This window comes from Copadichromis virginalis, linkage group LG23 (assembly GCF_057382275.1).
Source record: "Copadichromis virginalis isolate Kocher_CV1m ecotype Utaka linkage group LG23, C_Virginalis_male_GT1.1, whole genome shotgun sequence".
In the NCBI taxonomy this organism is placed as follows: domain Eukaryota; kingdom Metazoa; phylum Chordata; class Actinopteri; order Cichliformes; family Cichlidae; genus Copadichromis; species Copadichromis virginalis.
In genome coordinates this window covers 15,917,308-15,941,506 of record NC_140639.1, presented here as the reverse complement: position 1 = coordinate 15,941,506, position 24,199 = coordinate 15,917,308, and the positions used below count along the sequence as shown (strand labels likewise).

General features: G+C 40.9%; 1 protein-coding gene across 1 annotated transcript; it reads right to left on the bottom strand.

Annotated features, from left to right (window-relative positions):
* Positions 1–5,401: 5,401 nt before the first annotated feature.
* LOC146680531 (protein shisa-like-2A) lies at positions 5,402–22,414 on the bottom strand. Its single transcript, XM_085449233.1, has 3 exons — positions 22,098–22,414; positions 12,530–12,666; positions 5,402–8,320 (listed from the first exon to the last, which is right to left on the bottom strand). Exons 1-3 carry the CDS (start codon positions 22,277–22,279, stop codon positions 8,133–8,135), a joined length of 507 nt encoding a protein of 168 aa, XP_085305359.1. The 5' UTR covers positions 22,280–22,414; the 3' UTR covers positions 5,402–8,132.
* Positions 22,415–24,199: the final 1,785 nt, after the last annotated feature.

Below are 24,199 nucleotides of genomic sequence, written 5' to 3'. Positions count from 1 at the left end.
TTATCTCTGCACTTTAGTCAAAATTAAATCTAAGCTTTGCTATTTTATGTTTACTTTAATTATATTTAAAGCTATTTGGCTGCTATGTTTTATTCATTATCAAAGAAGGTTCGTAATTTGCGATCTATTCTGTTTATACCTCTGTGTCCAAGCATGCGCCCATTTCCCTCCATTCCCCCCATTCCACATTAGTATTGTTTTGTTGGTAATAATAGTAAGTTAAACTAGTTTAGTTATTATTCTATAATTCCATAAATACTACAAAAATCATGGTAGAATGGCAAGAAAATGCAAAATGGAAATAGTAATATATCCTAAACAGACTGTAGAGGTAACCCTGGCCCTGTGCGATCCAGCAGGTAAATGTGAGTCTTTATGATGAGCATGTTTAATTGTACACCAAATTTAACATGCGCTGATTTTAAAACATGCGATAGCAGAGGATGGTTTCGATCCATCGACCTCTGGGTTATGGGCCCAGCACGCTTCCGCTGCGCCACTCTGCTATACGAAGATGACCGTCCGATTAAGCAATATTAACAGGCTTTAGTATATTGTGTGATCTGAATTGCTGTTCATTAAGAAAATATATAGTCTCTCTGTCTATATATATGATTACATATTTTCGCTGCTAATATGAAAGATAGAAATTTTTTTACATCGTGCTCTTATGTCAGAGTTTTCAAGCGATCAATAGCAGCAAGACAAAGACAAAAAAAAATCGTTAACAACTGCTTTGTGTTTATTGAGTTTCTACTAATTATTTTCAAATGTTGTGAGGCGACTATCAGAAGTTTTGAGATAATCTTTTTTGTATTATGAGACCAAGGGGCAATTTAAAAGGAATTCAATTAAATGCACGCATTTTTCTATGGATATTTCGGAATAGCTTCACAGATGCTGCTGAATTGTGCAAATAAACTAAACAAACAGATCAATATATGAAGTACCTGCATCTGGCTGCCTGCAGAGGTTCAGTGCAGATGACACTAAGATGTTCCAGGTTTTTCATTTTTTTTTTTTTTTTTTTTTTTTGCCTTCTTCTGGCTTCTCACATCCCGGAGATAAACACAGTCTGTCTTTTTCACTTTTTCCCGCCCTGTGTCAGATTGCGGCAGCATAAAAGTCAGACAGCTGACAGGAAATGCTGTTTCTAGTTCCCACACAGGGCTGGAGTCACCAATGGCCACGGCCTTGGAGCTGTTCTGTATTATTGAGTTTGTTGTTTTTTCATGTCCTTGTGCCAGGCTAGCTCTGCATGTGCCCAGTCAACATTATTTATTATCAGCCTGTGTGCTAAGAAATCACCTGTTATTGTATCAGGCTGCTGATTCTTTAATGACAAGATAGAATCCCCTTCAGGACATTTTGTTTCCCGTGAGGACGCTCAAATCAAGCCTGCGATCTAGAAAGAAAGAAAGAAAGAAAGAAAGAAAGAAAGAAAGAAAGAAAGAAAGAAAGAAAGAAAGAAATGGTTTTCATTCACACTAGCAGCTCTGTGAGACTGGGCATAGTCCCAGCAGTGAATCTAGCATGATAACATACAGATTAGACAAATGGGAATGTCATTTGTTTTGCAGGTATTTTGTCATAAACAAAATCACTGGACAAATTGAATTTCTGACCTGATGATAGTGCTAGACAACAAAGGAGACGAGATATTGTTACAGTGCCAAAAGAATCCACAATATACATGAAATCAATTTGATTTCAGTCAGCACTTCTGCACTCAAAAGACTATATTTTATATCTGATCTGCAGTGATCTATATTTGGAAATGGTTTATTCAGAGACTTACAGAGAGCACAGCTGTTTCTGGATAATAGAGTCTATTTTTGTATGCTCATAGAAGCAAGACAACAGAGCAAATCAGGCAGGAGTGATGACAGATTTGACCTTAGTGAAGTGAGTACATACATTAAAAGGAGGATCTGGGGTAAAGTGGGTTGCTGATACAGCATAACAGCATTGTAGGCTAAAGAGTTAAAAATATCACACCCTATATGAGCCTATAATTGCCAGCTGTTTAGAAGGGAATTATGTGACATAGCACTGAAGTGAACTGCTGGGATTGCAGTTGAATGTCGCCACATAATTTGCTATTGAGCTCAGGTAAGGTCAACACCTCTTGTTCTTCGGTCCTTAAACGATTTCTAACCAGTTTTTGCAAGTGTGGCTTAGACAGGCCAACGTTTGCGGAGTGCTGGTGTCTTGAAGGTGGAGGTTGTCCCTAGGTCTGTAACAATGCTTGACTCAGCTGTGAAATCTTCCAGTTTATTTCAGCAGTGTCTTTCTTATTAATGTGGCTCTATCTGCCTCTATGATTATGATAACTTTTCCCTCACTTTTTACTTAATCTAAGACCAACGTAGTTCATGTGTGGCGTGTAAAGAGGTGAGTACTCAGCATAGGTAATTCTTGAGAGATCAAACACCAGTTTCGGGATGCCAGTGTTCAAGGCGCAAAGTCAGTAGCTGGACTTCTACGGCTTGAGTTTCTCTCTTATCACAATGTAGAGATTTTTCTAAATCTTGTTCCCACTCAGCAGTTCATTGAGCTGAGCTGAGTTTCAGGCTGACAGAACCACAGTAATTAAAAGCAAGTAATGCTACTGATAAACTCACATCAGTCCCTGTGATTGATATTACCCCTGCTCTACAGTTGAGCTGTTCTCAGTACTTAGATTAGTTGAATCCCGTTGCATAAGCAGACTGAGAACACACAAAACTGATGCAGCACACAGGTGGAAGACTTTTTCCATCCTGTAATTCTGCCTACACATGTCCTTCTATGTGTTAAATCAGTTAGCAAAGTCACTACTTACGTCTAAAAGGCCACACATTTTATAACCTCAATCAAAGAATGGCCGTCAGGACAAAACAGAACTTGCTGTTGCAAAGTCTTTGTAATGATGGGATACCTATAGCACTGGAAAGGACTGAAAAAGAGCAGTACTGACTGTCTGGTCAGAACACAAAAATAGTCTCCCCATCTCTTCCTTTGTTTGTTTCATTGTGGTGTTACTAGGAGAACATTTATTGAAATGACTCACGCCTCTCCTTAAATTCATTAGATCCACTTATTGGATAAGTGCTATGCCAGAGAGAGCAGTGCCATCCCACACATCCATCCATCCAGTGTGCTGACCTGCCACAAGTCATTTACAAATTACACCATGGCACTATAAGTTCATTCAGTCCTACACACACCATACTGTCTTTATGAATCAGTGTTCTATATCTGATACAGCAGCTCCTCAGTCCTGCGTTATTGCTTCCTTTCCAACTTTCTTTTTGCTTAAGCAGAATTTCACATTTCATTGTTTATTTTCATCATCATTGTATTACTTAACCATCTGCGTGTGGCTGGAAATTTAAAGTGCTGTGAGTTCAAATCGTGTCTCTGTACACTGCCAATACCGATATAATTTCATGGAGAGGCCTCTTTCAACTTCTTGAGATTTTGTTGTCATCATTCGCTACGATTGGCTCATCTGTTTCGAAACAATGAAACCAGTGATGGATTGAATTTGAATTCCCCGTCAGACTGAAATTTTACACTGTTCGAGAAATAAGCAGAAAGATCATTTTTATGGAACACTTCAGGTTAATGCTATTACTTAAATAAGATTGAAGATGAATTTGAATATGAACCCTTTTCCCTTGGTAGTTTTGCAGTCTGCGTAAATGATCAAACTAGTGCTTCCTGCAGGAGTAAACCTCAGGAACAAGAGTACACTATGACTCATTTCAGATCTGCCACCTACTTCCTCTCCCTACATTTGGTGCTAATTATGTATCCGAGTGAAGGATCTGACATACTGTTCCTAACCAACTAGGCTTCAGACTGCTCTCAGTACGGTAGCTTCAAATTACAAGAGTACAAATGAGCACTACCTGTCAAGTGTACAGCAGCAGTACCTTAGAGGGTATTGCCTCAGTGGCAAGCTGTTGTACCCAAAATGAAATACTTCATTTTCTGAGTGTTTTTAAACAGCCTCAAAATGAAACATCTTTTAATTATTGTGATCTCAAAAGAAATTCACTGCAGTTCTTTGGCTGCATCACCTTCCACATGCAACACTTTTCATTCCACTAGTGAAACTACACTGCACACTTATGACAGTTTTCAACCTTCATCCCCACTAAACATCACATACTGTCTGGAAGCCTCCAAAAGATCAAAGCACAAGCATGAAACCGAGCTGCTGTGCCTTATATTAAAACATATAAACTAAAAATTACCATTAAGTGAGGCACCACTCAAAAGATTTGTAACACCTGCTCACTCAGTTTTTGCTTTCACTACTTTGAGCTGCTGCTCTTTACTATCGTCCCGGTCTCTCAGATTAGCTCACCACCTGTTCAATTTCACTTATTTAACTAACCCGCAAGAATGGATTTCAACTATAAGATGTTTATATATTGATGTTGTGGGTCGTGAAAAAGTGCCTCATTTAGCCTAAATGATAGCCCGTCTTGTAAGACCACCAAACTCATGGCACCATGATTACTATCAGACGGTAAGTAAGCAAAAGGTAAATAAGTCTGAACCATTTCAAGAACGTTTCTTTAAAAGTAGTTCCAAAAATCATCAAACAGTGTGATAAAACTGGCTCTCACATCACTACAGGAAAGAAAGATCTGAATGTTCCCCTTTTTCCGTTTTTGCTGTAGATAAGAGGATAAATTCATTTCAGTTACCAGCCTCAGAAATCACCAATTAAATTTACTCCAGGTAAGAGTCGATAAGCAGATAAGCAGCAGACACATCAACATTAATTGTCTGGAATAGACTGTGGCAATCAGGCAAAATAAAAATAAAAAATAAAAAAAAAGGGACACCATGAGGTGAACACTACACCAGTGAAAATGGTCTAATGAGCCGAAATTGTTGTATTTGTAAGACACAGAGAGGATGAAGATGGTAGTGTGGCTTTTGCATTGAAGCCTGGATGAAGAGGCTCAAGTTTGACTGCTTTAAAAATAAAAACATTTGTGGCTACATTTGAACTGTTTTGCACAAATTTCATATTCATACACATACATTTAGGTATAACTTGAAACCATGAACTACTACTAAACTATGCGCTTGGATTGCAGAGGACCAAGAGTTTGCTGGAAAGACATTTGGAGTCTTGATGGTGCTGTTGCAAATGTAAAGAGCGGGGCTCTCTTCTGACATGTGGTTTGATATGAATGACTCATAAAAACATCCTATAATAGGGAGTAAATTACCAGTGAAACTCCAACAGCAGCTCCGGTGCGTCAAACTATAAAATATTCACGATGAACATTGAAAAAAAGTATGTTGAAAAAAAAGTGTACCGTAGTAAGTTCAAAGCTATGTAATAAAGGCAACAAACAGTATGCACACACACACAAACACACACATATAGCTTCATAATCTTTAATAACTTATTTATCAGTAATAGGCACTTGAGCTGCCAAACATTTTTCTGTAAGTACATTTCAACAATAAGAACGATTTATTGTAATTCATGTAGGTCATTAATAAGCCTGACACCTATCATTTAAATAAACTGAGCAGTTGCATTAACATGAAAACCCACAACTACAACATAAAGCTGATTTATTTTTCTTTCTTTCTTTCTTTCTTTCTTTCTTTCTTTCTTTCTTTCTTTCTTTCTTTCTTTCTTTCTTTCTTTCTTTCTTTCTTTGCAAAGTAAACACAAACTGTTCCATAATGTGAACGGGAGATATACAAGTGGGTTTGAAATTCCTCCAGATTCTTTTCACACTCAGCAAAGCACAACAACACTGATGGATTAAAGTGTGGCCAGACCTAGTTTTCATTCCTACAGCTGACTCAAAAACACTGAAATTACAAAGTCAAATCACATAATTCAAATGTTTTGGATTGAAAACAAATAAAAACAGCAAACCAAAAAGGCACATAAAAACAAAGCAAAATCTGTAGCTTTCTTTTCATTTGGTGGTTGCTGAACAAAGCACAATGTACAGTTGGACTGCTTTAAATGCAGTTTTAACACACCCTTGCTCTGCTCTGCTCTGCAGTGGCAGTTTCCAGAGACAAACTGCTGCCATTCGAGCTGGAGTGCCAGTATCAACCACATGCATGGTGCCTACTTTATACTCCAGTACTTCAGGTCTGCATGGATGGCTATAGTTTCTCGTACAACACAAAGTAAGAGACTGCAGCCATGCTAACAGCTCTGTGAGCCCGAATTTAAGGCACAGCATTGTTGTGAGACAGGTGCTAATACTACTGTAACATGCTCACAATGACAACGCTAAGGTGTAGTTGCTAAGAAAGAATAATGATCACCAACTGTTTTAGTTTGGCTTGTTAAACAGCGCTAAATATATGCATACAAAACAAACCAATGTAGCCCCCAGAGTGAACATTTGACCTGATACTGGTGATCGATCTTGGAGTTTTGTAGACATTTCCTTTAAAATCACAAATGTTAATCTGTCATGGTTGTTGGTTTTTGTTACAACATCTTATTTTTTCCTCGCTTTGCTGTCCTGCAGTTCTCTTTTTCTGTTCTTTGTTTCTTTGTGCAAATTATTTGCGTCTCTTTCAGCTGTCTTGATTCACTTCACCTGTGTCTTATTGTCACTTTCCTTTTTGTGCATTTAGTCTGTGTGTTTCCTTCAGTCATTGTCATCTCGCTTTGGTTCTTTCTCTTGTCGCCATTATTTTATCATTTATTTAGGACTTCCTATCACTTAGATTTGTCCTATTTTTAAATAAACTTGGTCCACTATCATTGAACAAAAAAGGAGAAAAAGGCCAAACAAAAAACGGAATTTCTCATTTGCAATAAAAATTATATTTTTTTTTCTTTGAAAGAGCTCTGTCTTTATGAAGGCCTGATTGGGAGTGGCAGGAGCAGCTAGCCATTGCTGCTGCACTGCACAAACATATACGCACCCAGCCATTCTTTAGTGACAATGCTGGGTGACAAGTGTGGTGGTTGTAATGGTTACGCTTCACTACAGTAAACAAACACAATGCTGACTGGCAAAAGTGCAACAGTTTTTTTGAACGTACTGTTTGGCAAGAATTGCACATGTACTTTAGCTCTCATAGCCGGGGTCGTGAGTGTTATGTGTCAATGTTCCATGAGAGAAATTGGCATAAAAGTAACCCATGTGTGAAAGACAAAAACCATTTTAAGAGATTGACAAAGCCAGTAATGTTACCTGTCACATGCTTAAAAGGACTTACAAATAAAAAATGTCTAAAATGTGTAAAAAAAAGAAGGCCGACAGGATTCGGTAGCAGTGAGATGCTTCGGGTTCATTTTAACTCAGAGTTCAACCCTCTCTTTATTGAATGTCTCTTCACCTGTGCTCACTGTGTTTAGAGCCACCGTGTTAAATGAGAAGAAATGGCTCAAATAAATCAAACACACAGCATGTGGGCAAACTCAGTGCGCCCCTCGCCCCCACCCCAAACCCCCCGTTATTTGAATGAGTCAATGAGTTTGTTTGTTTTTTCTCCCCTCAAGGTCCATGTTGGGGTTACTTATCATTTAAAAAAATTTTTTAGAAGTAAGCTCATCCATCTAAAGCCATTTCAAACTGTGGATTTTAAATAATGTGCAATCAACATTTTTCAGTAAATATATTCTTTTGAATACTCACTGCTGGTGATTTGCCAGCATACAAATATTCAACTATCCATAAAGTAGCAGCCTGTAATTGTACTGTTTAGTTGTATTCCTCCAAGCAGCCTTTTGGGACAGGCAGCAAAATAATGATTTCCAATCAGAGGTTTTGCTGTCTCTGTTGATTAAGTGGAACAATAACTTCTGGGTTTCAGTGCAACAAATAATAGTTGTGACTCTTCAAACTAAAAGTAATACATGCAAAAGGTTGCGCCATCAAAATCACATTTGCATCTTTGGCTACATTTTTAATCAGCTGAAACCTTTTCAGTTTGTTCTTTTTCTAAAGCAGGAAAAATTTGTCTCAGGGCTCAAACAGAAATGTTTGCATTTGTGTTCTGTTGAATCAAACATGACAAAATGTAACTATGTGGAGATCAAACTTCAGCTCAGCCTGGATTGTTGTAATGCAGAAAACTATAGTGGAGTGGTGACAGGTAGGCGGCCAAGAAACACCAAGAAATAACTCTGGCTAAGCAGGACCCTCCACTTTGACAGACGTAACCGTAGCCAAGAAACAACGTTGGAAAAGGCGGTCAGGGTCCGGGGGTTGGTTGTCACAGTCCAGCCTGCCTCTCAGGAAATGTTTCCTGAGGCCTTGGGGACCAGGTGGGACACTGCTGTTACTGGGCCCTGGTGCTTGTGGGCTAGATGTAGAACCTGGAAGAAGAAGTTCACGGACAAGAGAAGAAATGATAAGGCTTGTGGTTCCACTTAGTACCATTTACTATGATAACGCTGATGATATCTGTAAAGTGAAATCAGAGACTACCTGTTCACCAGGGAAACAAGATCACACTTTCAGCATGATGAGGTAACTGTCCATAATATTGCATGGCTACTGGCTGTCAACAAGAATGACCAAAATGCATGATCATTTAGACAGTCTTTATTTAAGCATCAGTTTTCTAAGTGATCCAATTTAGGGTCATGAGGGTGCTGGAGCCTACAAAGAGCAAGATGCCCAGGACAGATCACCAGTCTTTAGAATCACCCATTAACCCAGCATTCATGCCAGATTACCCGACATGGGAGGGAGAACATTCAAACTTTACACAGAAGTGGAGTTTTTTTGTTGGATATTGCAAATTCATGTGTTTTCTTTGCTATTTATGTGACACAGCATGTGAAAAGCCAACCAAAGACATGTTTGTTATCCTAACTTCAAATTTTATTTGTTACATACACAATTCGCAGTACAACATGCAGTGAAATGCTTGTCCAAGCAGACAGGCTGCAGGCGAGGCCACGCCATCTCAGGTCTACCCAGTTGCTGTAGAGATCGTTGTGTGTTAACGCAGTGTGCCAAACTGGCAACAACTTCACTGTCCACAATCACTCTCACAGCTATGTCAGAAAAATATGGCTAACTGAACACTTGATGACGCATAAACTGCAAATAAACAGCACATTATTTTGTCTCAGATATTCCCCTGCTCAGCACAGGCACAGGAGTAACCTGTTGAGTCAGCCAGACAACTTTAACACTATGTGAGTTGTGATCAGTGGACTGTTTCTTGATAACCCAGTGGCATTTGTAATTAGAAGTTTGATCATTTACAAATGTGTTACAAGTTACTATTTATCTCTTTGCACTGTTACTAAACCACAGTAATTCAAAGAGTTTACATAGTGTGACATCTTCAAGTTACAAATTTACAGAAAATAAAGAAAGAAATCTGTTTTCACATGACTTAAAAAAATTAATACATTGTGGACTTCAACCTTGGCTAATGATAAATTACCAGAGAGTATTGGGAACATCTTAATCCCCCATCTCACCCCTTAATGTTAATCTTGTTTGAAACGTTAAGCCTTAAATTGAGCTTTCCGACTGAGTTAGGTTATACGGCCTCTACAGATATCACTATAAAATGCAAATATTTCTTTTTCTGACTGCAATGCCACCTGTGTAAAGTGAGCGGATGGACAGAGTTTCTGATATACGTTTTGAATGCCCTGCACACCCACACCAGTGCTGTCAATTACTCTGGCAGACTGGACCTCCATTCAAGTGGAAGATTGGAATCACACGATGTCCCCAAACTTCATCGACCAATTATAATGACAGCAGTGTCTAACAGGTGCAACAAACCCCACAGCGGGGTGAATGAAAGAGCAGGTTGTAGATGTGTGTGAAGACCTGTGCAGAAATCTAATGAGGCAACTCGAGTGAAAACAACATTAAAGATATTTAATAATTTATATGCATGAGCAAAGCCGAACGGCACAGGAGACAGGGGTTACACAATTTGTGCACTTCGCGTCTGCTTGTGGAATTAAAGCTTTGTTTGGAGCAAATTATTAGAATGACAACATGTCTCTTTCTTAAATTCAGAACTCCATCCCCATTGTTCTTTGTTCAGATTCAGTTTCTGACCTGAGACAGGTAGCTTTAATATCTGAACACGCACACATCTAAATCTTCAAAGGGACTGCTATAATGCACACAAAAAGTTCAAACTAAGAATCTTAGACCTGCCAAATCAACAACAGGGTTGAAACAACGATGAACATATCAACTCATTTTGAGTAGAACAAAACAAAAGACATTAAAAACTATGAAATAACACATAGGAAACAAAGTTTTTAAGAAAAAGTGTGACATATTTTAAACAAAAACAGTCCATAAGTGCATGCACATTAGTTAATCTGGAAAATTTCAGGAAACTAAAAGTGTCACGGTCCTGAGTCTGTGGACTCAGTGTTTTTCTGTTTGTATTAGTTATCTTTGTTTTCATGATGTGTTTTGATTCTCTTGGGTTTGATTTCTGTCACTGTATCCCCTAGTTTAGTCCACGTCTGTTCAATTTCCTGTTTTACTTTGAAAGTCTGTGTACTATGTCAATGTGTTGAGTTTTGCCTCCCCTTGTCTTGTCATGTCTGATGAGTCCCAGCTGTGCTCTCCTCCTGTTTCACATTCCCTAATCACCTCAGTATGTATTTAAGCCCTGTGTTTTTCCCTGCCAGTTGTTGCGTCCTCCACGTTTGTTGTGTGTGTATCCATGGTCGTCTTCCTTCAGCATCTCCTGTCTAGTTAGTTTAAGTTGTTGTTTATGTATCGTCCAAAGGTGACTCTCCAGCAAATAAAGCCGTCGTTTAAGTTAATGTTTTGTCTCCGAGTCCTGCACGTGGGTCCAGCCACTGACAGTCACACAACTCATCGTGACAAAAAGCACAGATGCAAAACTATCAAGAAGTAGAAAAGAAGTGCTAAGACCAAGGAAGACAGGAAAGAGATATTAGATTAGTGAAAACCTGATACCTGCATGTGTATTTTCCACCCTGAAGCATGGAGGAGTGTGATTCGTGTGATTATGGATATCTGGTTTAAGCAGCATATTTTAATTCACAGCAGACACTGATTAACATCTCTCCAAACTTGGAAGCAGAATGATGCCAATTTTTTTCAATATATTGTTTGGTCAGAAGATTTTTTGCATATTTCCTGAATATGAAGGGAAGGCTTGAAGCTGAACAAATACATTTATAATAACAACACCAGCTACATGAGCTGGAGTCATCACAAAAACATGCAAGTCTAATAAAGCATGTGAACAGAAGAAAAAACTAACTTGACTTAACTTAACTTCTGTCTTGGCGATAAAGTCTGTTATTCACTCTATTTTCAGTTTGTTTTTATGTCTAATAAATAGTGGGATGAACATGTAGGTCATAAGATAAGATAAGATAAGATAACCTTTATTAGTCCCACACGTGGGAAATTTGTTTTGTCACAGCAGGTCATATTATTATTGTCATTATTAATTAACTGTCTGTTTTCTGGTCCTGCATGCATAACAAAAATGGATTTACCAGAACCTCTCTTAAGGACAGCACAAGCTCTCCAAAAACAATTGCTGAAGACAGGAGTGAGAGTGACCGTGGTAAAGCTGTGAGTCATAAAATCAAAACAATGTGCACAGTGAGACTTAAAAGACTTAAAAATTATACTGTGGCCATTTCTCAAACAGCCCACATGAATAAAAAAAAATAAGCTCTAACTTATCTTTCAAAATATCCACCCAAACCCTCCCAGAGTCGTCCAGTCACAGCTCCACAATTGTGAGGCACAACATGGAAACCATTTTACTGACACTTAAAATCATTTGGAAAGAAATCCAGACAGAAAACTTCTAATTGCCCAAACACAAACTTGAGCCAAATCAAAACTGAATTGGAGATAGCGGTTACAAAACACCTGCTCTAAAACATTTCAAACACAGCTCCACCAAATGTAATTTTCTGCAAACATTTTTTATCTAGTACAAGGCTGCCTCCTCACTCAGCAACAAAGTTCGGCTGTCTTGTCAAAGAAGGTTTTCCAGTTTTTTTTTTGAAAGGAAATCATATCAGGTTCTTTTAGCATTCCTAAATGCCGTGTTCTTGGTTTTTCATTCAAAATACTTCTTTGGAGTAGCACACTGTAAAGGTCACAAATTTGAGATAAAACTTTTGAAAATTCAACTGTAACATCCACCCACACTCTGTGGCTGATGCATTCTACAGTTTAATGCTTCAGTAATTAAGAAAAAAAGCAAAATGTTTTGTTTCCAGATCAAGAAACGATCCAAAGCAAAGCATCTCTCATTGGTTGTGTAGTAATAACTTTTGTGCTTATGAATATATTCATCAGAAGTCTTTTGGGATTTTTTCTTGCTCATCAAGTACATTAATAATGTCTATAATAAAACAAAAAGACTGGCCATAAACCAAGGCAAGGCAAGAAATTAGCATTATTTTAATAATAAATAGAGAAGATACCAATTGACGTATTTCAGAACCTTTGGCTCTGACTTTGTCAGAGGCCCAGTTCTACTTAACTCTGTGTATTTTATTGATATGTTAGCAGAAAGTTTAACTCTGTACCTGGTGCTCGCAGCGGCAGTCCATTGTCCAGACCTCTGGGTTTGGTGGTGATGAACAGATAGCAGAGGACACACAGAGTGATGATGAAGGCGAGAAGAACCACAGCTGCTATTGAGAGACCCATGAGGGCTCCGAGACTAGAAGACACAGAACAAAGACACACCAGAAAAACACTTCCTGGTTACTGTAGCTCAGAGAGGTAACAATATTGCTGATGGCTAGAAATGTACAGGATGAACAACATCAGGCTGTCAATTTTGGCTCATCCATGGTTACCCAGTTCACACAAACTACCAGACTACTTATTTTGTTGGCCAGTCCTGGTTACAAATTTTGCCATTGTGCTCATATGAGAGGAAAGTTAAACAAAATGCAAACTCTTAAACTAATGTCGCTTGGCACACTGAGTAAGCTGAGATGTAGAGGAGGGCAAGGATCATTTACTAGGAGCTCCCCTACAACAAAGTACAAATCATTAATTTCTTTAAGAGATCAATATGGAGGCTAATGTGATGGGGAAATGTCTGCTTGTCTGGTATGTGTACACCTTATCAAGAGTCACTGCTTGAAATTTAGCACTGTCTGTTCTTTTTTATATTTTCTTCTTTGTTCCAATTGTGCATTATTGATAGAGAGTTAAGAAAAATAAGTAATCATTTTGGGTACACCTTCACAATCATCCCTGCTTCTTTTCATCGCATTTTGAACACCTGCTATTTTACTTTCGCACAAATATGGATACAGGCGTTTTGCTTTAAGCACCTGGATGGAGTCTCATGTAGGTCAGAAATTTGAGTTTGGACCACTGCAGACTCCTCAGCCTCATTTTCAGCTCATTCAGTTCTCATACCAACCTGGCAGCAGATCATTATTAGGCACTGATGCTACGTATGCTACGGTTTTGTTAAGTGTCAAACTGTGGGTTCAGAATTTGGCAGTTTTGAATATTTGCAAATTGTTTTAAAAATGTATGTAATTATGAATGCAGAAAAGAATTGTTAGATTTAAATCCACAATACAAAACTATCTGGAAAGCATATGGTTGATTCTGTTCATCTGAATGTAATGTTTTCAACAGTACAGTTTGGACTGTTTATAAGATTGGGGAAACCTGCAGTCAGCCGAGACTGAAGAAGTCACTTGGATGTTTCTCCCATTGAAAACGTTACATTACTACCTGGATGATTGAGCATGCATCAAAATATCTGGAGAGCATCTAACTGCTAATGGCTTGTTTTTCAGTGTGACAATGGTCCCAAACAACTGCCAAAGCCATAGAAACATACCTGAATAGAAAAACCGATATTAGCCTCGGCAGTTGTTTGGGATTTACTTACCTGGATGATTAAGCATGCATCAAAATATCTGGAGAGCATCTAACTGCTAATGGCTTGTTTTTCAGTGTGACAATGTTCCCAAACAATTGCCAATGCCATAGAAACATACCTGAATAGAATAGTGTTTGTTGGGCAGCTTAGATAATGTCACTTCAGAAAAGAATATAGCCCATATGGTTTTCACTGCCCTATGCACAGCCAAGAAAACTGTCCTCATGAACTGGAAAAATAAAAATAATCTTAATTCTAACCAATATAGAAATTATCTATTAGATTACATTAGTCTTGATACAGCCTCTGCCACCACATCAGATCAATTGCTCTGGGCTCCTTTGATCAGCTCCATCACCTAGTGGGGGTGGGGGGTCATAGTTTGGTCCCGCCTTCACTGTTGTGATTGGTGTGGGGGTAGGGACAGGCTTAGGGCGTCGGGGGGTTCCCCGGAGGCATCTTTCTTGGGGGGCTCAACCCGGGGTAGCGGTGATGTCCAATTAGGGGCTCTGTTGGCTCTCAGGTGACGGTTTCCTCGTGGCTGCGTGCAGCGGGGCTAGGGGAGGGTCTGTGCTGACGGACGTGGGTTACTGACCTGGTAGCCTGGCTGCCCCTGGGTGGGTCCGGGATGGGCGTGAGGTTCTGGGGGCGCTCCGTCTCTGGGCTGGGGCCCTGGCCGGGCCTCGGGGGCTTGGGTCCTGGTTGGTGTGTTGCCGGGGTTGTGGGCAGGTGGGTGCATGGGGGCCCAGCCCTGGCGCAGGGTGTCGCCGGTGTGTCGAGCCACCTGAGGGGCTCTTCAACTGGTGAGGGAGGTTGTCACATCTTGCAGGAGCTTTCCTCTCTTCAGGAGCTCTCTCTGCAGGAGGGGGAGATACAGGAGAGGTGGAGGAAGATCTCAGCCTGGGTGTTTATTGTCTTATGTAGTCTGGAAGATGAGTGGATGGTGGGGTGGGTGCAGTTTTCTCTGTGGTGGGGATGGGTGGACTGTCCCGGGCTCTGTGGGGCCGGGAGGCGCTGCTGCACTGGGCCCCGGTCTGGATGGGCCTGGGCCCCCTTTCCCTGGCGGGTCGCGGAGTATGGGGGTGCCTACTGGGGTCAGCGGGGGAGCTGGCCCCAGGGAGGGGTCACTTGCCCCTCCCTTCCTTCCCTCCCCATCTCCATCTGCCTCCCTCTTCCCGCTCCACCAGAACCACCCACACATGCAGGACCTTGGAGTAGGGGTATGTCACCAGGGTGCAGAGGAGGCTACCCCCCCCCTCTGTCCCCTTCTGGCTGCCTCTGCCTCAATTTTATCCCACAACTTAGACATTCACATTACTCACACTCTCATTACGCATACATATAGGATCTTGGGGGTGGGCACGATACACGGATTCCAAAAGACCATCAGGGTGTACAACCTCACCCCTGGCGTCGTTGCCCACCTCTCAATGTTAAATACACGTAGACATTGAGGGCTAGCAGGAGGGACTATGCGCTTACCTGCTGCTCTCTGGCAGGTAGCTCCATGCCCTCCTGGGTTTTAATTGCACCTTAGAACACACATGCATCAACACTACAATGAGCGGGTGGAGGGAGGTTTGGAGTCTTCTCTCACCCCCGTTCTCTGCGGCCTGCTGGAGCGGGGGGGCTAGAAGGAGGAGTTGGCCGTCCAACTGCGGTCTGGAGTGTGGGGCCTCCCTGCTGCTGCGGAGTCGGGGCGGTCTGCCTCCCCCCACCGCAGGGAAAAGGGTAACACCACCTGGGTCTGGGTGCAGTTCCCCCCTCCAGGGGCAAGGGTACCTAGACCCGGTTTGTAGAGTACGCTTGGGGAGTGTGATCGTGTGTACAACGTCTCTTTATGTCTGTCTCCACGTTGGTTGAGTGTGGAGTAAGTGCATATGAGAGCATGAGGGTGGGAATGGATGTTTGTATATGTGTGTGTCTGTATGTCTGTGTCTATATGTCAGGTTGGGTGTCAGGCGCCACCTCTCTGGGGACATCTCAGGCCCTCCAAGGTTTGGAGGCCTATCTCCCCCCACCACCACTTCCCCTGCCAGTGGCGGACCCCCTCAGACATCGGTGCGTTGGTGGTTCTTTGTGTCCGGGGATGGGCGTCCAGGTACACACCGGCTCACTCCTTGGCGGCCGCTTATCGGGGCCTGGAGCCTGGGGCTCGCTCGGGCCACTTCGGAGGTGGGGTGCCCCCGGCCACTCGGCTTGGGGCTCGGTCACTCAGGCGCGGCTGGCTGCCGGCGGAGCTCACGGGCGCGTAACTGCAACTCCCCCTGGCTTCTGCTCCGCGGCTGCTGAGTGAGCCCTCATCTGGGACTCTCCTCAGATCTTTCCGGGACAGTGGCGCGGCTGCCCCTCTGTTGGTCTTCCTTGGTCTCTTGTGTTCTGGGGGCCTCTGGATGTCTGGAGTTTTGATCTCCTCCATACCTGCTTCATGCCCTGGAGGACGGGGCTGTGGCCCCCCCCACACCCTCTAGCAGATCATTACATGAAGGAACCTTTTAAAAAAACAAAAAACAAGCGCGTCCATGCTCACAGGTGTACACACGGGTGATCACACCCACAAACTACACCCTTTTTGGCTCCTACCTCAAAGCACACTGTGTTCTGTTGATCTTATGTGCTGCACAATAATGTTTAATATTTAGTATTTACTGTCATATTCCCATATATCATTGTGATGATGTCTATTCTATTACTCTTGTTCTCTTCTGCTTATTTTCTTTTTTCTTTCTCAACAGGTGATCCAGGTGATTGATATATGCATTTTTTATTTCTTTTTTTTTTCCTGCTCATTCTGTTGGTTTTTGTCTTTTGCCCTTCTCCCCCGTCCCTCTTCTCAGCTGTTTCTCTTTCCCTCTTTCTTTCTCCCCTTCTTTCCCCCAGTCAAGTCTGTCCCGTATTCAGCAAGTGAAAATAAAATAAACAATAAAAGGTGAATCAAATGGACCATTACGGCAAGGCTGGGATGGTCAGTTTGGTAAAGTAAATCTGTTGGGCATCTTTCTTTGCCTTTAGACAACAATTCTGATGGCAAAAGAGCCAAACGGGACAGGCAAAAAAAAAGAAAAAAAAGAAAAGAAAAACCAATAATAGCCTCCCCATGTCATGACTGAGTTTTACATTTTTAGACTTCTTATCTTGCACTCCAGTGGACTTCAGGTAGCATGAATGAATCATTTGGCTTCAACGCTATGGTTCATAACTCTTACACTACTGACATATCCCATAATTTTTTTCAATGCTCCTTAAGTAAATCAATGTTGTCCCTTTTGTCTTTTCTATTTGTGCTCTACTTCCAGTAGTACAGGATGTTTTTCTTAGTGAATGGAGTGATTTTCCTTTATTTTTTTGGCCTTCTTCTTAATGCATTCTGTTAAGGACTTATTGAACCTATTATTAAACCTATTGCATTAAACCTATGAGACACAAGCAGAGTGAAAAAAGGACTAATTCTGAGAAACAGCAAATGCAATAAAATTCACTAATTCAGAATACATGTAGCCTCTGCTTATGCACGCTATAAAGCAGTGACTCTGAATCTCAAACTTAACCTCACAGCACTGTTAATATCAGTACCATGGTTAATAATAATGGATTGGATTTCTATAGCAGTTTTTAAGGCACCCAAAGCGCTTTACAATGCCACTATTCATTCACTCTCACACACTGGTGGAGGCGAGCTACAGTTGTAGCCACAGCTGCCCTGGGGCAGACTGACAGAAGTGAGGCTGCCATATTGCGCCTCACACCAGTAGGCGGTAGGGTAAAGTGTCTTGCCCAAGAACACAACGACCAGGACACAGAGCCCAGGGATCCAACCGGCGACCTTCCGGTTAAGGATGCGCGTCCCAACCCCCTGAGCCACGGTCGCCCCTGGTTAAAACCAGTTATGAGGTTACTGAGGTCTGGACCTCACAATTAAAGTTTCTGCAGTAAAAACTGCCGTGAGGCGTTGACTTTGATGGAAAATATGACCTTATAGCTCATGAAAATCAGAAATACAATGTCTTAAATTATGAGAATAATTCCTTAAGATCATAAGACCAAAATGTCCAACATCAGAAATGTATATGCATTTATACAGGCAATACTTCGCTTGGGCTTCTTTTTCACAAATTATTTGTGGCAGTTCTGAGGTGTTACTGAACCTCAGGTTAAATTGATAAGGTACCAGCCTTCAGCTCGTCTACATTTATGAGTCAGGTGTTTTTCATCTTCCTTTTAACAATACCCCACAGAGAATCTGTCACGGCTGCACAGCAGTCGTGTGGTGAATTGAGAAAAGGATCCAAGATGCAGGTACCGGCTGGGGTGCGAGTGAAAATTTATTTGCAGAGGTGATAAAGTGACAAAACAGGAAGAGCAGAGCGGGGAGTAAACAAACCTAAACTGGGAAAACTAAAGAACAAAACTTAAACCAGACACTCACGGGAGGAGGAGCGAAATGCACAAAGAGAGATGGCAGAGAGACGCAGAATGAATACCAGGTAACAGAATAATGCAGACTGACATGGAGTTAACCAGACGACGCGACAGAGAGCACAGGAAAACACAGGGCTTAAATACACGGGGAGTAATCAGGGAATGGGCCACAGGAGGGAGACACAGCTGGGAGCAATAAGGCTAACGAGACAGGGGAGAGGTAAAACTGAACACACTGACATGAGACAAGAACTTTCAGAATAAAACAGGAAACTAACAGACACAGAGAACCAGACCGGACACTGAACTTGACAGGCAGACTCATGAGCAGACACAATAACACCATGGACAGACAGAGGGAACACAGAGAAGTGGAAGCAGGCAGGCAAAGAACAGAAACCTAACAAATGGCAAAATCACAACAGAATACACACTCTGAATGAACAAAAGCATAAGGAACACAAAACACTGAGTCCTCAGACTCAGGACCATGACAGAATCGAAAGGGTTCAGGTCCTGCTACTTGGCTGGCCATGCACAAGCACAGTAATAACATGGTCAGCAATGGCTGGAAATGTCACACTGGACTTCAAACAGCTTAGATTCAGTGCCTTTTCCTCCAGACTCTAGGATTTCCAAATTTAATCAGCCTGCCCAAATTCTTGAATAGATTTTTCTTGACAATTCTCAAGGCTGCGGTCTTTCCTGTAGCTTTTGTACATTTTCCTACCAACGTTCCATTAATGTGTTTCAATACAGCACTCCACAAACAGCTAGCCTTTTCAGCAATGACCTTCTGTGGCTTACCCCCCGCCCCCACCCCTGCAGAGCGTGTCAGTGAGCATTAAATAATTAACTGAAAGATTCTAATGTTTACCTCTGCCGATCCATAGAAGCCTCACCCACCTTTTGTCCAAACTGTCTGTTTATTAGTAGCAGCCAGTCAGAGTAAGGCCTTAAAGGGGGGAGGAGCTAAAATGGCTCATTGCAGACAAACGTCGAACGGAAAGGCAGCATCAAACCCAAGAGTGCAAGAAGGAAAATGTGGAGTTGAAAATTAGCATCATATGTCCCCTTTAAGTTTGTTTTTATTTATGTTAGTTAATGGCGTAGCAGGAACTCACAAAATGTGTGGGATTGCACGTGTTGCCCACCCACCAGGCTCTAGCAGCAAATCACCACTGGAAGGTGGCAGTGACATTTTATTTAATATTTGGGAGATGCATTTTCCATGTTAATGTAAAATGTATTAATGCAAAATCCACATGTTAAACCCGGTTTTGATGCAGAGTCAAATAGAAATAATAATTTTTTTTAAAAAAGAGCTGCCTCTAACGCAAGGATGTCAAACTCTTTTTGCACAGTGGCCCACATACAGCTCACTTTGATCTTAGGTGGGCTGGACTTAAGATCAAAGGGAAACTCCCCTTTCTCTCGGTGTACGGAGGTTTAACTGCACTTTAATCTCTGAGACATCGCAATATAAGAAAAAGAAGTCAACAGAAGTGCAGTGTCAACTGTATGATAAAGAAATGCTGTTTTAGTTGATAAAATTAATCTGTCTGTGCAACTCTTTGGGCTTCAACTGAAATCAATGTGTAGAGAAAAGGTTCTGGTAGTTCATTTATTGAAGCAAATGATTTATGTAAATATTTATATATTTTATTTATTTATTTGTTTCCATTTGAATACACTGTAAACAATGTCTATTGTTTTTTGTTAATTGTTAATCTATTACTTTATTACTGTTGGTGTGTATAAATGGAAAGTGTTTGTCAGCAGAACAAGCTGTAAAATTTATGAAAATATTGTTAAAAATGTATGCCCTCCTTCACGTTTTCCAAAGATGTCCAGCAGGCATCTTGCCCAGGCTTTTTCTGGCCCCCAGGCCTTTACGTTTGACACCTCTTCTCAAAACTTTTCTTTTTCAACTGAAACACGTCTTTAAAAAACACCTTTGGATGTGCCCCTCGAAACCTGAAAAGGTGCCTCTCAGTTGGAAACACTGTTTATGCAGAACATTTATAGTTAATTAACACATTACATAATTAATTGCAGCATCATGAAAATGCCAGTATATGTATATATGCAGTGTATGCAGGCAGAATGTGAGAACTGATGAAAACCACCATCTTTCCTAATTAACATTTTACTTTACTGTCTGAGAATCCAGAGTACAGAATGTACTTGAAGTAAAAAAAAAAAAAAAAAAATCACAGAATAGAAGCCTGATTATTATTCTCTGTTCTCTCCCCCACACTAAAGACTACAAGAACATTTACTACATTCTCATATGAAGGAACAAGATGTCCTAAACATTCGATTTTTGCACCTGAGCAGCAGAGTATGCGAGTTATGCTCTCTGTTTCCTGCATGATGATATGAATGCATACTCTGTGGCTTAAAAGTGTTAAAGCACCAGTGTTTCACTGAAATTCTTATTACATATAATGACATATAATGATGCAGAGTAGCCATATGGTGTCCGCTGTTGGCTAGTTTCACTGACCTTAACTCTCACAGACATGAAAGCATGGATAGATTTTACACATACACAGCTACTGAGATTTTTGTGCGGAACAGGTGATGTTGCACTCTCTTTTGATGATGTTCTTTTCCAAGGTTTAGGTATGTGAATCTCCCCACTGTTGAACAATGGAGGATAATGTAATATTTTACTGTCAAATATTTTAAAAAAGGAAATAGAAAAATAATGGGCTATGAAATATGTTACATTAATTTTGAGAACAAAATAAGAACATAATCACAAATCTTAAATACCCAAAATAGGAAAACTGAAACATGACAATATGGCCCCTCTACATCCCTACTGGCATTGCAAGAGTGTCTAGGTGCTTGGGCTTAATTGACAATTGTCCACAACTTGAATTGCCTATGGCAACTTAATATGGCCACCATGCCATGCCAGTCATGCTCTCTTGGTTGCAGTTGACACAAAGCCCCTGTTTTCCTCCGGGGTCAGCATCCATTTTATGTTGTGGCTTATGAGTCATAACACAAATTGCAGAAATGATCCAATTATGTATAATAACCCTGGGGGCAAATTTTGGTTTAACCATATCTCTTGAACATCAAGCATAGAGGGGCCCCTGAGCACAAAAAACAAAACAAACAAACAAACAAACAAACAAACTCAACAGTTCTAATTTACTGTTTTAGAAGTTACATCAGATTTGAACATTTACACTTTTTTTTCTTATATTTTTATTTCCGTGTTTCTGATTTCAGTTTCAATTTATTTACTTTAAATGATTAATTACAGTATGCGCGTGCATGCCTGAGAGCAGTGCATAAGTCATTAATTTATCTTCCATCATTTGCTTGCTTGTTTGTGGTACACCTTCATAATTTCCTCTGCACCGTATTGCAGTTAAAACTTCAGATTCATTGAAATTCGTCTCTGCGCTATTAAATTGTTCTAAAGGTTACCCGTGTTCTCTGTCTCAAAACTCCCTCTAGTCTATAGTCTCTCATTATAACAGCCAATTACCATGATTGGAGTTAAACAGACACGAGACGCAAAATGTCATCAGCAAGTTGGCTCTTAAATACAAAGCACTAATAGGAACACTAAATGATTCTGCGCTTTACAACCCATCCACGCGTTTACCTTATATTTCCCTCTGCGGTTCTGTTTAATCCAAGAGATGCCAGAAAACTGGCATCGCATGCTTCCTGCTCTCACTGCGCTCTGGAGATTGCCTGATACATGTTGATTTACATCAATGTCATGTACCATCTATAAATCGGAAAATTCTATGAAACACTCATCAGTGATTTAAGAGTTTACATGCTCTTACCTCAGCCACCACATGTATCCATATTCGTAAGGGAAAAAGCTGTTGGGGTCAGCGCAGCAGTACTTCAAGTCACTGAACCCGCAGCAGTAGAGTGCCGTGGTGTCACCGTCCGCTTTCGGACACGTGAAGTTCTCCACGAGCACGTTTTCTTCGGTGTAGTAACTCTCGCAGTCCGAACTCATGTCAGACGTAAACTGCGCGCACTCGGAGAGCCAGATGCGCGGTGATTAAAACCCGGTTTCATTCCGTCCATTTCCCACTGCCGCAACTTCTCATCACCGTCAAACAGTGTGATCCAGAAGCTGTACCGCACTCACACTCCCTCTCTATCTCCCCCACCCTGTCGTCATGGTACACAGTACATTCGTATAATCCGATCCCCGATATCTTTAACTAATCTATGTTAATGATCAACTACATTACCTAAATGATACATTTGGAAAGATTTACCTAATTAAGTTGCAGTATGCATTCAGGAAGCAGGCAGCTGTTGACCACATATAAAGACAATTCAAAGCTGAGGGCTCTGCCCTCATGGCACAGGTGACAATCAAGTGCGCCAAGCACGTGCCAGATGCATGTCTCTTGTCATCTTGCGACCATAAGCACAGTGGTGGGCTAGGTGAATTGGAAACAATGCATTAATGTGGCAATCATGACCAATCTCCTTCTTACGGCTTTCCTGGTCTGGAAATGCCGTGTGAAAGCGTTTTACATCAAATTAAATCTATCGTTTAATCATTTTAACATGAAAGTAAAGCACGATAGCGCTACGATACCAAAACTCTTCTGTAAAAGTGCTAAAGAGACCAAGGTCACAGGGGCGCCTCCAGAATTTTGTTTATAGGCGTGCAGATATGGGGGCCCCTACAAATATTATGGTGGTTTAATAAAAATGGAATTTCCAGTTTTATTATGCTGCTGTCAAATATAGGTTACTTGAAAAATGTGGAAAAAAAGAGAAAAATAAAATAATTATCCATCTAGTTTATTTCCTGCTATTAAAATTGATATCATTATAAAAGTCACCTTTAATAATGCAAAATTGTATCGAACATTTAAGATTTTAAAACTGAAGTGCTGACTTGTGTGTTACCCAGCTGGAAGCAGCCATTATGAGCTGGTAAACTGTGGTCATAATAGGATGCACATGGTTACAACAACACTGAGACTGTGCCCTTCAAACCATGATTAATTGCAATTAAGGGACGTCAAAGTGTGCAGAAAAAAAAAATTCCCCACATCACAATCAGCGGCCTGGATTGTTGACCCCGGGCGGGTCCATGGATTGATGCTGTTGTCTGTGTTGTCAAGCCTACTATCTGCAGCAGTCTTTAAAAGTCCATTTTTATTTAGCCTCTGCCCACTGCAGACTCAGGCTTCTGTTTGTGGCTGACATAGTCTTTTGTTTTTTAAGCCCATGCTTCACAAGACTGGATGGATTTTGCATGTGGAGAACCTTTTCTGTTCAGCACTTTTGTAAAGTGAACTTACCTTTCTGTCAGCTCCAACCAGTCTGGGCATATCTCCAATGACCTCTGTCACCTTTTCTTTTCTTGACAATCCACAAAACTGATGATTTTAGGCATAACATACCATACAAAATTGTCACTGTTACGTCATTGCTTCCCAGTGGTCTCTTGTTTTACTATGTGTTATATTTGAACCTGCCTTTTGTCTCACTTTTTTTTGTCTCTTCAAATTTCAGCAGATCTGTATGAGCCATGACTAAAATGTTGGTTCATTCTGTCACACTGATGATCCCTTATAAAAATCTCCATGACTTGAAAAAAAATGGAAGGACTGCAGTCCCACTCTACATCTTGAGTTGATTTAAATGCTGTTACTATCTATCCTCTTCACTTCTTCACTCTGAATGGAGACATGAGAGACAGCAAGTGATTTCTTTCACAGCTACAAGCTTCTTTACCTGGCATTCAGAGGGCACTTGGTGCACTCATCCTGATCATCAAGCCCTCACATTGTTCTGAATTGACATGACACACATGTCACACATCAGTCCATTTACTCCATTATTTATCTAATTCAGAGTCATGGGAGCCGTAATTGGACTTAAGACAGAAATGCTCTCACATACACAT

Coding starts and splice junctions, on each gene's coding strand:
- LOC146680531 (XM_085449233.1), bottom strand. CDS start 22,279: ATGAGTTCGGACTGCGAGAGTTACTACACCGAAGAAAACGTGCTCGTG. Junction 12,667..22,097: donor GGATACATGTGGTGGCTGAG/GTAAGAGCATGT, acceptor TGTGTCTTCTAG/TCTCGGAGCCCTCATGGGTC. Junction 8,321..12,529: donor ACTGCCGCTGCGAGCACCAG/GTACAGAGTTAA, acceptor TTCTTCTTCCAG/GTTCTACATCTAGCCCACAA.